The sequence below is a fragment of the Primulina huaijiensis genome, chromosome 12 (genome assembly GCF_012295235.1).
Source record: "Primulina huaijiensis isolate GDHJ02 chromosome 12, ASM1229523v2, whole genome shotgun sequence".
In the NCBI taxonomy this organism is placed as follows: Eukaryota; Viridiplantae; Streptophyta; class Magnoliopsida; order Lamiales; family Gesneriaceae; genus Primulina; species Primulina huaijiensis.
In genome coordinates, this window is record NC_133317.1 from 908,524 (window position 1) to 924,762 (window position 16,239).

At 35.4% G+C, this 16,239-nt stretch overlaps 3 protein-coding genes across 6 annotated transcripts; all 3 read left to right on the top strand.

The window, feature by feature from the left end:
- The first annotated feature begins 549 nt into the window (after positions 1–549).
- Positions 550–6,124, top strand: LOC140990748 (protein IQ-DOMAIN 32). Its single transcript, XM_073460590.1, has 6 exons — positions 550–750; positions 1,730–2,068; positions 2,152–2,370; positions 2,854–2,937; positions 3,047–4,730; positions 5,752–6,124. The coding sequence occupies exons 1-6, from the start codon at positions 667–669 to the stop codon at positions 5,769–5,771; spliced, it is 2,430 nt and encodes an 809-aa protein (XP_073316691.1). The 5' UTR covers positions 550–666; the 3' UTR covers positions 5,772–6,124.
- Positions 6,125–7,967: 1,843 nt separating this feature from the next.
- On the top strand, positions 7,968–12,482 carry LOC140989795 (zinc finger CCCH domain-containing protein 6-like). 4 transcript variants are annotated; one of them, XM_073459203.1, is made up of 4 exons: positions 7,968–9,512; positions 10,115–10,324; positions 10,935–11,034; positions 11,122–12,482. In XM_073459203.1, exons 2-4 carry the CDS (start codon positions 10,312–10,314, stop codon positions 12,227–12,229), a joined length of 1,221 nt encoding a protein of 406 aa, XP_073315304.1. In that variant the 5' UTR covers positions 7,968–9,512; positions 10,115–10,311; the 3' UTR covers positions 12,230–12,482. The 4 variants fall into 4 exon arrangements, with proteins under 4 accessions (XP_073315304.1, XP_073315305.1, XP_073315302.1 ...); XM_073459204.1 differs by having other exon boundaries at positions 7,968–9,494; XM_073459201.1 differs by having other exon boundaries at positions 7,968–8,323; positions 10,910–11,034.
- Positions 12,483–13,083: 601 nt separating this feature from the next.
- Positions 13,084–14,803, top strand: LOC140989742 (uncharacterized). The gene is made up of 3 exons (XM_073459122.1): positions 13,084–13,102; positions 13,860–14,263; positions 14,531–14,803. Exons 2-3 carry the CDS (start codon positions 13,907–13,909, stop codon positions 14,558–14,560), a joined length of 387 nt encoding a protein of 128 aa, XP_073315223.1. The 5' UTR covers positions 13,084–13,102; positions 13,860–13,906; the 3' UTR covers positions 14,561–14,803.
- The last annotated feature ends 1,436 nt before the right edge of the window (positions 14,804–16,239 follow it).

Genomic DNA, 16,239 nt, shown 5'->3' on the forward strand with positions numbered 1-16,239 from the left:
TCATGGATGACCCAAATAAGAGATCCGTCTCACAAAAGAATACCCGTGAGACCGTTTCACACAAGTTTTTGCCTATATAAAACTATCAACTGGATTGTCTCAAGCCGTCTCTTCTGCAAACCACTAAAAAACACTTTTTTAACATGAATATATGATGACTTGCTAATATGGTTTTTTTTCAAATAAATATATTTATTTAATAAAGAAACGCATAAAATGGTTGGGAGAGCGACTTGTGCATCTAAATCTTAATAAATACATACACATTTGTCATGTATCTCGTGACCCTACGATCTTTCACTGTCAAAACATCAAAATAAAATGACAAAAAAATAGAGAAATATATCCACGTCACTCTCCAACGGATATAACGTGGTACCATCCAAAAAGAAGGAAGAACCTCTTTTAGGAAAGGAAACGGGACTCCCCCGCCTCTTGCACCTTAACACGGAATCCAAACCCTCGAATATACCAGATTTAAGGATAGAAATTGACGTCCGCGTACCTTTCACTTTATTTATTAATTATAATTAGTATATTTTATTTATCCGGTTCGATTTCCAAAATAAACGTCTGATAAAGTACTACATATGTTTCACTGTAAAAGAGAGAAAATCAAAATTCTAGAGAGAGAGAGAGTGGTTCTTTGAAGTTTTTTGAGCGATAATGGTAAAATCAAGTGGAGCATGCTTTAAGATAATTGCCTGCGGAAGTGATTCAGTCGATCACGAGGATTTCCAAGCACCGGAAGTGTGTATCTGTTCATATGTTGTTTGAATCTGCTGTTTTTGTAGAGTCTTAGTGTTCTTATGTTTATAATTTGAGTTTTCGAGTTCGTTTTTGCTCTTGAAGTTATTTGTTCGTCCGGTTAGTTACATTTTCTTGGATTTGTTTTGACTTGATTCGATGCCTTTTTTGGTTTGTATTATATGTGGAGAAGCTTCTCTGCTTGATCGGTTGACTGTTCGATGCTCGAATCTATGGTAGGGTACTAGGATCTGTGAAACTGGCTTTTAGATTTTTTCCTGAAATGGACTTTGATTTTCGTATTATTCAACGCTGTGAACGGATTGCGCTAGCTCAATTACTCTGCTTGTTATTATAGTCGATTGAAACATCGAGTAACGATTTGGATTACCGGAATTGACGAGTTTTTGGTTTGATCTTTTTTTTTTTTTTTTTGTGTACACGTGATGGTCGATGATATTATGGTCACTGATGTCTTTTTTTTTAGAGGTGAAATTGTGACTGCATATGATCGGACATGCGTCTTTACAGTGTGGAAACTCTTGTTGGTTTATTTCCAAAAATTGAATACTTCGTGTAATTCTTCTATTAATCACGCCTCGTCCCACTTGAATTTAAGGTTGCATTTGGATCAAATTTACTCAAATATTTTGATCCAAACGCAACCTAAGACTCTGAATCTCAGTTGTGTAGAAAATGCAGCTGGCTGTTGCTGCTGGAACAAGGACCCGTGGCCGCCTAAGTGTGTCTTGATGATATTTTAGTCAATAATGAATATTTTTGTTGTTGAATAGCGTAATTGTTTCAACAAACTGGGTTTATTATTTATGTAAATTTTGGTGAGAAAAAAATTATGGTTGTTGAGTGCAAGCTATTTGCATCTTTTCATATGTATTTTTTAAATTTGGTTAGCTAGTTCATGTACATTTTTGTTTTTCACTTTCTAAATGAGACAGTGGTTGCAAACTTCTGAATATTTCAGAGCAATAGTTCAAATGAGAGGCGTGGGTGGAGTTTTCGAAAGAGATCTGCTAGACATCAAGTATTGAGTAACACCATCATCTCAGAAGCTCCTTCATCTGTGAAGAAGGAAAGTCCAGAATCTGCAGATGTCAACTTCCTTATGCAGTCTAACTTGACTATTCCAGAGAAGTCCTCTGCAATTCAAAGGAAAGAAGAGAAGACTGAGTTGTCTGCTCAACCAAACATAAAGTTATCAGACACCATACCTGATAACCTGGATGACTCTGACTCTAGAGCTGATACAACCTATGATGAGTCAAGTATAATTGTAATCCAGGCTGCTATCAGGCGATTTCTGGTGTGCCTACTTACAGTGTTATAATTCTTATCTCTCAAGTCTGTTGGGCAATATTATATCCTATTCTTGTTATCACTTGCTAGGCTCAAAGACTGCTATCCAAGCAGAAGAACATTATAACATTGCAAGCAACTATACGGGGACATTTAGTTCGAAGGTATGCTGTGGGAACTCTTAGGTGTGTTCAGGCAATTGTCAAAATGCAAGCTCTTGTTCGAGCTCGCCATGCTCGCCTACTTGTTGAAGAATCAGGTGATTTTGAGAAGCAAAATGCAAGCGGAGGAAAGGATAATCCCAATCCGGTAGTGACACATAATTTGTTTTATATTTTGTCAGTATCACTTTCCAAAAACCTCTGCCGCAATAGTATTTTGTTCTTTGGTTTCACGTTGTTACTTCGGACAATCCTAATGCCTGTAAACCCCCAATTTTAAGTTGCGGTGATTGTGCAGTGACTCAGTGATATTCTGCATGTCCCAAGGCAGATGAGCAAGTGTATTGATTTTGTATGATGAGAGTTCAGTTGTTTATAGTGATGCAAATTGTCTTTTAAATTAAATTCTATATTTTCAGAGATGAGATTTGTATCAGGAATTTAAGTCTCACCACCCTCTCTATCAAACTAGATTCATGTTTCCTATGGAATTGAGTCATATTTTCTGATACACCGCTGAAGGAGAACCAAATAAGTGTCAATTAATGTCCCTTTCTTTTTTTTTTTCCTTGGAAGATACAGCTATATTATCCGTAATTTATTTGATAGTGCCACGTTCTCTTAATTTCAGAGGAGCGAAAGAGAAGCAAAATCAAATGTTTCACACACTTACATTTCCATCGAGAAACTACTTAGCAATGGATTTGCCCGTCAGGTATTTAAATGAACATGGACACGCTACTATATTTTGGATTTTTTTTTCATCTATGCTACAGACATTTATGTATATGGACCCTGATGTGTGTTCCGGATTTTAATGTTAGCTGATGGAATCAACACCTAAGTCTAAATCTATCAACATCAAGTGTGACCCCTCGAGATCAGATTCAGCCTGGAAATGGCTGGAAAGATGGATGTCAGTTTCGATGAGCAATGCCGAGGTACTGGAATCTGGATCAGCTGCAGAGCTGCTAGAGAAGAATAACCTTGAAAACTCTGAAGGAAAAGTGGACTCTGTAGTTCCATCTGATTACTATCCCGAGCAAACAAACGTATCTGGGGTGAGATCCTTAGTTGAAGCGTCTGTAAATGACGACAATTTAATCAGTTGCGATGAAGGCCACGTAGATCTCCAAGCGTGCAAATCAATCTCGCCTTCCTCCAGTCATCCTGACCTACAGAACATTAACAAATCAGATTTGACACATGCTGTAACAGAAACAGATATAAGTTTGGAGGCTGAAACAAAATCAGTACCTGCTTCGGATGGGATAAAAGAAACAGACTTGAATTTGGAGGTGGAAGCAATATCTCTCCCTGATAAGGAGGAAACAGTGTATGAAATTGACTTACCAGATGTGAAAATTTTGTCCTCTGAGCAGCCTGAATTTGAGACTCAGAAATTATCAAGGAAGGCAAGTAACCCTGCTTTTCTTGCTGCCCAGTCAAAATTTGAAGAACTGAGTTCAGCTGCCAATAATGCTAAGCTAGAGGCTTCATTCAACCCAGATCATGGTATCGAGTCTGACCTAAAAAAGGTTTCTACTTCTACTGATCAACAACCATTTAGGTCTCAGGAGATTGAATCATCAGAAAATCCAATTTCCAATGCTCCAGCTGTTCAAATAGGTGGCTCTGAATGTGGGACTGAACTTTCTATTTCATCGACCCTCGATTCGCCTGATAGGTCAGAGGTTGGAGTCAATGACATTGAACAGAACCCAAAAAATGCTGATGAGTCTGACCATTCTACAAGTGGAGAAAATTTTGTACTTGACATCGATGGGACATCCAGCATCCTAGGACCTGATCAATCACACAAAAATATGAATCATTTGCCTAGGGATAATAGTGGTAACCCAGCTATTGTTGAATGTGATATTTCTGTGCTTCTCACAGATTCACCACCAGTAAACAAGAAGCCAGAACCAGATCCAAGTGACCTGCAGCTGGAGCTGGGATCTGAAGCAAGCCACCTGGTACACAAGCAATCCCCCGAAGTATCTCCAAGAAGCCATACACCTGTCACTGAATCTCAAGCAACACCTTCTCCCTTGGTTTCTTCGAGAACGAAGAAAAAAAGAGGTGAAAAAAGTGAGTCAAGTCGTAAAAATAAGTCCTCGTCAGCTGATAAAAAGTCCCTTCTGAACTCCAATCAGGATGCGTCTTCAAGAAGTAGCATGGAGCAGTTACCGAAGGAGCACAAATCTGTAAAAAGGCGAAACTCTTTTGGTTCGGCAAAACCCGATAATGCAGATCAAGAACCAAGAGATAGTAGTAGCAGTAACTCTCTCCCAAGCTACATGCAAGCAACTGAATCTGCAAGAGCCAAAGCTATATCAAGTGGCTCTCCACGATCTAGTCCTGACGTGCATGAGAAGGATATCTACATAAAAAAGAGAGAATCTCTACCTGGTTCAAATGGAAGGCAAGGATCTCCTCGTATTCAGCGTTCTTTGTCTCAGGCACAGCAGAATGCTAAGGGAAATGGAACTCATTCTCCTCAAGGTATCGTCTAAATTTTCTTGTGTCTAAGCGAGCTTGTGTTGAAGGATATGAAATTATTTTAATTCATATTATTTATTTAGATGATTTTGATTTGGGTTGATTTCAAATCTATTCCTCCATTTATTTTCTTGCATTGACGACGTAGTGGATTTTATATCATTATATGCATCCAACTTTAGTGTCATTTGAAATCTTTACATGAAACACTTTCATCAATCAAAATATTTTATTCAAATTGCAAACTGAGGGAGGTGCATTTATATTGAGTCACTTTGACACAGGATTTCAATGTAGTAGTTTGGATGCTTTTCACATAAGGGAATTTCAAATTAATTGATTTCAGTTTAAACTATTTTGTTTGTTACTGTAAGGATTTGAGAATGGATGTGAAGTTTAGATTAAAATGAGGCCCATCTTGGGTGCATTTCAATCCATCATAATTACCATCATGTTTACATAAATTACCTATATGTGTTGTCTACATGAACCGATGATCCACCTTAGTCCTTAGATAACCAGACTTTACCTCTCTGTTAATTTACTGGGAATCAATTGTGTAATATTAATGTTCATCCATGTCTGTAAGCCTCAAAGGCAGTGAGTTGCACCATTATCATAAGTATCATTTAGATTGTGAACACTATCACCTTCATTTACTGTGGTCGTCTTCTTGAGCCACGCAGACTGCGTTGTATGTCCACTGCAGAGAGCATTGCTCATTACTGCGCAATTGTTTCCTAATTGTTACTCCGGGTACCTAAATTTTGAGGTTCTTGTATAGAGCTGGAGTTGTTATAGTGCGGCCATAGATTTATTGTTCGCCTAATGAATTTTATTCTTCGTTGTCTCATAAGCTTGAGTCAGTTTGGAATCTCATTTGCATCTCTCCCCTATTGAAATTAAAGTCTTAAGCATCCAAGATCGTTGTATTGATTATTAGTAACATTGATCTGTTTGCATCCAAAATTTACTTCTTTTGTTGTCCACCCTATCTGCTTACTGCTCGTCCTAATCGTTTCAGACCGCAAATGGAGGAGGTAATCAGAATCCCGGGTACACAGTGTAAATCTGAGATGGTATTACGCGCACTGGCTTCTCGATGGAGGAAAGATGATGCATTGGTATCATATTATTTTCTTTTTCTTTTCCCGGTTGGAGATATATAGAGCTTCTGAGATGGCATGTAATTTACTACTCACCAGTTACGATATTGTTATTTGTTTTTTAAAATTTTTTGCCCTTTGTATCTGTGTGAGAGTGGCTTGTTTCTCCCTAGAGCTTGATTGTATGTTAACTTGTGTTTGGCTGCCAATCGCTAATGGCTTTTAGATGTCTTGTATTGACTTAAAACTTGAAATATACATGAAATATCGCCAAAACAAAATTATGTTTAACTTTGTTACAGTAGATTAATTATACCCGCGCAGGATGCTTACATGATTTTGCAGATTTGGTTTAGATATCTCTAGAAATGAACTTCAATTATTTAATAATAATTTGCTATCTTTTTATTTTCATAGATCTTACATGCTGTCTTCTATTTTCCAAGTAAAACAAATATATTTGTTTCGCGTGTAGACATGCGATTAATATCTACTGATATTAAACGAAAAATGAAAAGAAATAATAATTTCATCAACTAATTTGGTCGAAAAAATTTTAAGTATGTTTTCGAAAAAATATAGATAGATTATTAATTAAAAATCGGAATTTGATTAATGATATCAAGTAACGGTAGACATTGAAGAAAAATGGCAAATTAAGTTAATTTTTTACAGTATATTTTAAAGAAAAACTTAGTTGTTATGCTTAGATATAAAAATATTTATATTTATTTTTAAAAAAAATCATATACTTTATTATATTTATAAGGTCTAATCAAAAAACTTATACGATTCTCCCTCAAATTATACGACTTCGGAGCTCTCAATTTTTATTTATTTATTTATTTATTTATTTATTTATTTATTATTATTATTANTATATCAAAATTTAAATCTAAACAACAATATACATATAATCAAAATATCAGATGTAATTGCATGCATATTTTAAATTAAAAATACAAATAAAATAAAATTTAATATTATTAAAATAATATTTTTAACAAAATTCAATAATCATATATATAATCAAAATAAATTTTAAGATTTTAAATATGAGAAAAAATTAAATTCTAAAAAAATTAAAAAATAGTGAACTGGTTTGACCTGTTCTCGACTGTTTTTATTGATTTTGACTGATTTGACCGTCGAAACAGTGTGATCCAAACCAAAAAAGTGACCAGTTACTAATTCTCGATCGAATCGATCGGTCCGATCTGATTTTGAAAAATGAAAGTAAACAGACTGAAAAAACATATGTAACAAGCTCGTTCAAGAATGTGTTGGTAGGAAAGAATCAAACTCCTGATTATTGACCAAATATTCGTTACTCTATCAACTCAAACATATTTGTAAACAACTCTCAATTATTTATAATCGTAAATATTGTTTGGTTATAAGCTAACATGGTCATAGTACTGCTATTTCAAAGAAAATATTTTTATTCTAAAGTTCTTTTTTCATCTTGAAAAATATCAAATAGTCATGATAAGAAATCTTACAAAATTTAAATTATTTTATATGGGGTCAAATAACTAAAAAAATCAAAAACTCGTGTGAGACGGTCTCACGTGATCGTATTTATGAGACATATATCTTATTTGGGTCATCCATGAAAAAATATTATTTTTAATATTATTTTTTATTGTGAATATCGATATGATTGACTTATTTCACAGATAAAAATTCGTGAGACTGTCTCACAAAAGATCTATTCAATAAAAAATAGACAAAAACTTGTGTGAGACGGTCTCACGGGTCGTATTTGTGAGACGGGTCTCTTATTTGGGTCATCCATGAAAAAGTATTACTTTTTATGCTAAGAGTATTACTTTTTATTGTGAATATGGGTAGGGTTGACCCGTCTCACATATTAAAATACGTGAGACGGTCTCACGTGAGACCCACTCTAAAAAATAATGGATGTACCTTTGATGAGAAGTATGAAATTATATTTTCTTATCCTGCATGTCTTTAATTATATTATTTATCATTTCATCGAACCAACCAAACATGTGCATACGTTTCAAGTTACAATAAAAGAAAAAAAAATCAAAAGCAGTTTTTCCCCAGGTTACCACGCGTCCTACTGGAGCGTGTCTAACAAACAAACTACAACTATATAAACGACACGCAAGGACGAGAGCGTGGTAAAATGACGGCAAAATGGCAAAAAGGAGAAAAAGTAGATTAGAGGATCTAGGGTTTCTTTGTATTTTCACTCTCCCCGTCGTCTCTGTTTCTCTTCTTTGTATTTCTGTGTCAATATATGGTTGCACGAAATTGAAACGCAATCGATTAAATTTAATCGTAAATCTGTGTTGTATAAGTGATTGCTAAATCGGAAGTTGGGTTTTGATTGCAAAAAGCGATTGAATTTTTAAAAGACATCTATATTTATTTCAAATCCAATTAATTTATGTGAAAAAAATGGGAGGATCGCAGAAATCGAAAAGGGTCTCTTGGGCTTCAGATGTTAATCTTTGTCAGGTAAATCTTGTGAAGATTTTTCAGTTACTTCGTCTTGTTGAATGATTGTTTTAACTAAATTTTATGGTATTTTTATCCGAAAGGGGTAAGGATTGACGTTTCTGAAACTTTAAAAATCTAATTAAAGGTTGATCGAAAATAATTATAGATGGTCTGTATATTCTGTTGTTCCGTGACAGACATTAATTGGATAAAATGTTAATTTCAACAATTTGCTTAATTATTTGATTGGGACATTATTAAAGAGAACTAAATGGATTAAATTTCATTTCAATTCGTATCTGAACTGAACGAAACTTTGGAAATAAAGGGGACATTCTTGCTGAAATGGCCTGGAAGTGAAATGTATAGGTTCCATTCATCATCGATTCATTATCAAATATTGATACAAGTACATTTATTTCCTTAAATGTTTGTTAATGATTACGTGATGTTTATAAATAGGATTCAGTGTAGCTAATTATTGCAATATCGTTCTTAAATTTTTAATACATCAAATATTAGTTGAATATAGTTGGGATGACAAAAAACTCTTCTGAGGTACTTATTAAAAACAAGGCATTTTCTTACTGCCAATTTTGGATACAAGATTAACAAACTAATTTCAAGTATCTAGGAAGGTTGATTGGCTGTTTCATTACCGATTCCAGATTGTTATGCTATGTTTAGTTTTAATATCAAATTTTGAGGTTGACAAATGAAAGAAATGCACTAATAAATTGTGCTGGTTAGTACATGTGTTGATTGAGTTCAGTTCCTGGTGGGCACACCAGGTATATTAATGGCTAATTGCTGTCTTGTTTTCGTCGAAACATTATACTAAGTATTGGTTTACGAATGAATAATCAGCTATAAATTTTACATTAATCTTTTTGGAGAATGAAAGAGATAATGTAACGCACTTCTCTACGAGAGATGTATAGTAAAAATATTATCAATTTACCCCCCTGTGTTCCTATACTCACATCCACTTGATTCACAATTGCCTTTGAGAGTTCTTTCCTTTTGGCTGTTTCGTTTGTTGCTGTATTCTGGATTTATGCTACATTTGCAATTTCCAATCATTTCATCCTGGAAAAAGCATATCGATTCCCCTGCTCAAATTTAGTTGGAGTCAAATTGGTGTCTCGCTCCAGCATCTCCTGCATGGCTGGTGACATAGACGATAATTGTGCGTCTCTAAGAGAGAGTGAGATCTTTCTTTCAATTGTGATATCGCTGTGATGTGTAGTCTTTATAGTTACTTGGATCCTTACTTCATATGCATTTTCCTAGCGAATGTGCTATTCTCATGCATTCATTTGTGATATTTTATGTCGTCTTCCATCAATTATGTACGAAATTCTGTATTGTTGGTTCTATGTGTAAGGTGTGTGGGAAGGTGTGGAAAGTGTGTCCCAGATTGGAGCGTGGACTCTATTGGACTTTCAATGACGTGATTTGTTTTGTTGTCCACTTTGTTGGAACATGCATATTTGCCCTTGGTCTTTGTATCTGATGCAACTTTGTGTGCTAATTGTAGGTCTACAGTTGTTTTCTCCGGTAAAACTAGTAGTTTCTTCTCTATCTTCTCATTGTTGAAATAGCCTGTAGAGTTTGCATCCAATTTACCAGTTAAATGAATACACTGATAAAATAAAAAATGTACAAATACCCTAGGCGTTCATAGGCAAAATTTTTCAATCAAGTCCTGTTAAATAACTTTGTCCATTATAGTAGTAGTGGAGTTACAGATTTACTAATTCTCACCCTAAATTGCTATGTAATAGACTTGTGGCGTCCTTTTGGTAGGTAAGGTTGTTTTTGTCCGAAGAATCTCCCTCACAAGTGGGATTGGGAACACAAGATCACCTCCAGGCAAAGACACAGTGGCCAGACCAGTCTGGGGATACAGGAACTGATTACAATTTACCTCCAGGCTTTGAAGGTATCCAGCCTGCAAATCTTTGGAGATTTAATCTGTCTCAAGCACCCCTAGTTACGTGGAGATGGCCTCCAAGAGTAAGTCTACCGTTTTTGTCTTGTTTCTCCATCTATTTGCTAAACCATTATCTTTAAGGATGTAGATACTCATTTTCATGTTCCTCAAGAGCTATTTGTTCTGTTATAAATTTGACTTGGCAGGGGTGAAGCTGGAATTCTCTAACTTAGGATCATCTTTAAGAGAATATCAAATCCTCCATGTGATTTCCTGTATAGTTTCACACTACCAAGTACCGACTTATGTATATGATATGGTGTTGGCTTGTGGAATATATTGTATTTATTAGTCCAGATTTCAATCCTAAATCTTCAATGTGTTGTGATTTCAGAGTTGAATTTGGATTCAAAGTGTATATTTTGTGTTTACAGTGTCATAATAAGAACAAAGTTGACTTTCTAAGCCTTGATTTATCAATACAACCATCAACCCTCTCGTCAAGTGAGTAACGTTGAGGAGAGAGAGATTAAGTAAATCGCACTTGTGTTCTTTCATTGTCGATGGTCACTGGAAAAGTTGAGCTTTTGCATTTGAGTAGTGCTCATGTGTGCCAGGGATGTGGAAGTATTGTATTCTTCTGAATCTCACATTTCTATTCTTCGCAGTTTGAAGTGAATAGTGAATGGTCAGTGGTCGCAGGGGAAGAGAGCACAGAAATTGAAGCACAGAATCAACGAGAAATGAGAGTTCTAGAAGCCGTATATCCACGCCTGTCAGCTATTCCTCCAAAGTACGGTAATTAGTCGATAATTGATCTTTCATGCTTCCATGTTCCTTTGTTTTGTGCGTGAGTCATTAAGCTTCTATCTTTCATCAGCCCTTCCGCATTAATGTGTGCTGAAGACTCAATTGTCAATGATCAAAACACTCCTGTGGTTCCTATCACACCAATTGAAGAAGAGGAGGCTGCATTGGATAACACAACATTTACCTCTGAGGCCACCACCACCAACCTCACAAGTTCACATCCCCAGCACCCGTCCCATTCGTCAATTTTATCTCATGGCACTGCCACAAATGAAATTTTATCTACAGATGTCGAGCCCGATGTCGTCTCTGCTGCACAGGCTGCCTTGACTTCAATCTTGTCAAATGGAGATCAGCATAATCTGATCGATCGGGAGTTACTTCTGAAAATTCTCAGCAATCCAAAAACGGTCGAGCAACTCTTGACAAACCATGCTACATATTCCAGTTCGCAGAATATGCCATCATCTGGAATGCCTAACATGCCTTCCTCCAAGTTTCAGGGTCAGCCAATCATCGGAGGACAACCTGGTACAACATCCAGTACACAACTTATGCCATCATCTCATGCATCTAATTTGTCATCATACAGCTTGCAGAATGTGCCATCCATTGGAGTGCATAATGCGCCATCTACCAGTACACAGTACACACCCAATTTAAGGTCTCCACCCAAGAATTCATTTGATTCTGTCAACTTTGCCACCGACAGAAGAGAACCACTTTCTACTCACCTTCCAAGACCAGAAATCATCTCCCCTTCAATGGCTACCGCAAGTATACCTTTTTACCCCCCGATGAGGAATGTACGGCCTTCTTTACCTGATGTAATAATGTCAGCACCTTCGCCAGGAGTTCCATTGGTGAAGGATGCTAGTTATTACAAGAGCCTCATTCAGCAACATGGAGAAGAAAGACGGGAAAGTTTGCCTCAATTCTCAAAACAAAGCAACCAACCACTGGGGACAAGTCAAGAGCCGATGCATGTAGCAAAATTAAAAGACTCGAAACAAAAGATAATGAAGCCTTGCATCTTTTTTAACAGCGCAAGGGGTTGCAGGAATGGAGCTAAATGCCCATATCAGCACGATGTGTCGTCCCAACAAAGGATTGGTGGTGTTCCGGAGGTTCAAAGTGCCAAGAGGGTTAAAATTGACAGAGAGATTACTGGTACTTGAGCATTCAATATGCATCCATCTTCATGAATCTATCGAGTGATGGTTTATTTTCTTGTCCATTTTTTCATCTTCTTTGCAATAGAATCAATTCATGTGGATGAATTTATTTATTTTTGTTATAAAAGTCCTAGTTGGGAAACATTGTGCTACCTTTTGTATAATTTAAGCTGGGGTTACTGACTCATTTGGTTTTGCACATCATGAGAAATGTTCTTTGTGAAGTACTAAAATTTATTGGTTTTGTATATTCTTTTTATCGTTGTTCGTTGTATTCTCTCTCTTTTTTTTTCTTTGAAAAATTGTACATATCAACGGTCGACGAGTAGAAGTTATAAAATATCATGTTTGCGTCGGTTTTCCTAATTTTGCGGCGGTTTTAGCGACGGTTTCTAATTAGCGAGGGTTATAAAATTAGCGTCGGTTTTTTCGTTCTTTCTTTCCTAATAATGTTAGCGACGGTTTTCTAATAAGCGAGGTTAAACTAATAAGCGACGGTTTTATAACCGTCGCCAGTTTAGCGACAGTTTATTAAACCGTCGCCGATTAGATTGGCGACGGTTTTAAAACTGTCGCGAATAACGACGGTGTAGCCTAAATTGTCGCTGATAGCGACGGTTTAGACAAAGCTGTCGCTATTTAGCGACGGTTTTATTAATACCGTCGCAAATTGTCTATATATTCGTCCATTTTTCTGTTCAATGCTTTCCTCTCTTGGGCGATTTAGTTTTGAGTTGGAGTAAGTTTTTTTACTTCGATTTTTGATAAGATTTTTATTGTTAGTTAATCATGAATTTTGTTAACATGTAATTCAGGCCGTTTTTCAGCTGATTTTTTGCTCGTACACAGTTCTCCGACGTCTTCTACTATCATATTGTAAGTTTGTTGTAATTTATTTTTATTGCATGTTTTTTAGAATGGTGGTTATCAGTTTAGAAAGTATGTACTTATTTAATTAAAATATGATAAATTTTGTTTGAAATTTGAATAATTTAGGCTTTATATTTAAGTTTCTAGTTATAACGTGGTGTACATTAATTAAAAAAACAGGCGGATTAATTCAAAAAATCAATTTTTATTTAGTCTGATTTTGATTATGTTTACAAAATATTTATTAAAATGAATAAACCGTGTTTCTAAATAAAATTCAATATTTTTACATTCGAATTTATTAGTTTTTTTTCCATATAGTTATAATATTTTCAATATTTTATTGATTATTTTGGTTTAACAAAATTCTTTCATATTTAATTTTGATAATATTATTATAGTGGTTAATTTTAAATTTTGTAACATTAATAATAATAATAATATTATTATTATTATTTATTTATGTATTTATTTAAATAATAAAAAACAAATATATTTATCAAAATATATAAAAAAAAAAGAAGAAGATAAAATTAAATGATAAATGTAAGGAGTTGGGATAAAAATATATATATATGGGTGTTTATATGTATTTTTTTTAGATAAACGAATGTCATTTAAATTTGATACAAATTTAAAAAGATTCACATGTAATTTTCAAAATTAGTTGAATTTTTTTTAGTTTTTGATAAATTTCTGGGAAAGTATATGTAATTAGCCGTTTTATTTAATTAAAAAACCCAAACAAATGTTCTCGGCTCAGTGACCTCTGGACGCTTCTCCTTGTTGAACCTTTGGAGAGAGAAGAAAATGTTGAAATTTTTGTCGAAGGTGAGGATCGAGTTTAACGCACTGGACCCACGCATAGCATCGTGCATGGAGTTCTTAGCTCAGTGCAATGCTCGCAAGGCCAAAGAATCGAACCCAGGTTGCCAGGTCCAGGTCAAGCGCCGCACCGACGATTTCCCGCCCAAGATTACAGTAACTTTCGTCAACGGCGTCGAGGAGACCTTCGAAGCTACCTCCACTCCAGCGCAAAAAATCCGCAACCTGATTCTCGAGAAGGGCCAATTTCTCGAGACTGAGCAGATGTTTCGCGAAGCCGGTGAGAAATGGCCCGTGGTTATCCCCGAAGAAGAGATCAGTCAACCGTTTACTGGAATTAAGGTGATGGGATACTTGTTCTTGTGTACTGATTTTTGTTTATTTGATGATTTGCCTGGGTTTGGAGCGGGATCGGAAATAGGTTGTGGTTAATATGATTTTGTTGGACAATTTGGTGAGCACGTGGTGTGCGACCCTTTCTTGGATAAAATTCATTAATTTTTTTTATTTCTGGCCTTTTTTTTTTAGCACAAATCAATAATTTTATGCTAAGTGTGACATGACCGTGAAAATTAATCTCTTTTCTCGTTTCTTTTTCCAAATTTGCAGCCAAGAAAAGCAGAAGAGAAGCAACAATAACCTTTTCAGCATTAATTTTCTGGACTTTCAATCGACTACTCAATTAGCAAGAGATTCAGAGGATGCATAAAGAGATGCAATTTCAAGGTTTTACTCCTTTGAGTTTGAACTTATCTATCTACTTAATAAACCTTTCATTTTTTCCTTACCTATCATGGGCAGATTACTGGAGTATTACAATTTGATCTTCATTTGGTACCTATTTTCAAAGTAATATTATCTGGTTGGAGTATTCATATTTTACATGGATTCTTTCTTTCTTTTTCTTGCTTATTGATCTAATGCATTGTATTCAGAAGTTTAATGACCAAAGCAATTAAGAATGTTAAGATTGATGTGAGGTTAATCTTGTTCACCTTTCAACGCTGATTACCAAGACAACTCATGTCATTTTGTTGATTTGAAATGGCCTTATTACACTTAATTTAATGAGTTTAAACAATATAATTTAATGTAGTATCATGAATTAAAGATAACTGTATATATCAAGCTAGTTCTTGTACAATTTATTTCAGTAAATTGGAAAAAATATGTGCCAAGAGACCAAAGTAAATTTGTTTCTCACATTATCAAGTAGTTAGATAGTAGATATGAGCTGTAAATTTTTTTAAAACCAGCAAAAAGACTTATCAATCTCAAGGCAAAAGAGGCCTTGATTCAACCCAAAACTCAAGATTGCCTCGGATGCCCGGTTTACAATCCCTTTCAAAATCGCCAAAGCTTTCCAACTGCGCTGTGTTGGTGGTGTTGGACAAATAACCGATAATTTCATCAAAAATAACCTCATCACATGGAATGGCTAAAGGCCCAATATTAGCGAACCCATACTCCTCCTCAGCTTGGGCCAACACTTTTTTAACACTGGATCGTTTAAATACATGGCCTGCACCACAAAAGTATGAGAAATCATACTCTTAAATATAGATCAAACGTCCATCAACTGGATCACATGTCTGTCCAAAGCAAGAATACACTAATAATTGATCAGATGAGTTTGTTGCCCAGCGGGCAAGAAAAATGGGCTTAGCCCGAATAGTGTCCAAAACTACGGGTCAGCCCAAATCTATATCTCAACACTTAAATGGGCTTTGCACGACTTCTTTTGGGTCTGACCCAGAGGCAGATCTTGAATTCACGTGGGCACATGATTGTGTTGGAACTTGGCACACGTGAACCACTCAACACATGATTAGGGTCATCTCATTTTCCAACATGTGAAGGTGACACCACAACACCGTGCGTGCAAAAACCCTCGTATCTCTTCATGCAAAAAACACACACATCCATTTGCAACAAAACAAATAGAAAATCCCAGAATTCATTGACCATTTTTAACTCATCATAACAAGAATATGAGAAATCAGACAAAATCCCATCAATGGATTCTACATATGGTTTTATGTAAGTCGGCAATTGATTTTGTAGGACAAATTTTGGATTTAAGTCTCGCCTAATCAATGCAAATGTTGAAAAAGAACAACCGAAACTTCGATGATATTTTTTTTTCCCAATTTAATTTGTATAATATTTGATATTAATGTACCTTTCCAATGCCAGCTGAATGTCTAATTTTTCATCTTCTTCTTCTTAATTTGTTTTAAAAAAATCGCGACAAAATTATATCATGCGGTGCTGTTTTGCCATCAGTGTTCCCGTATTGTACAAACAATGATACACGA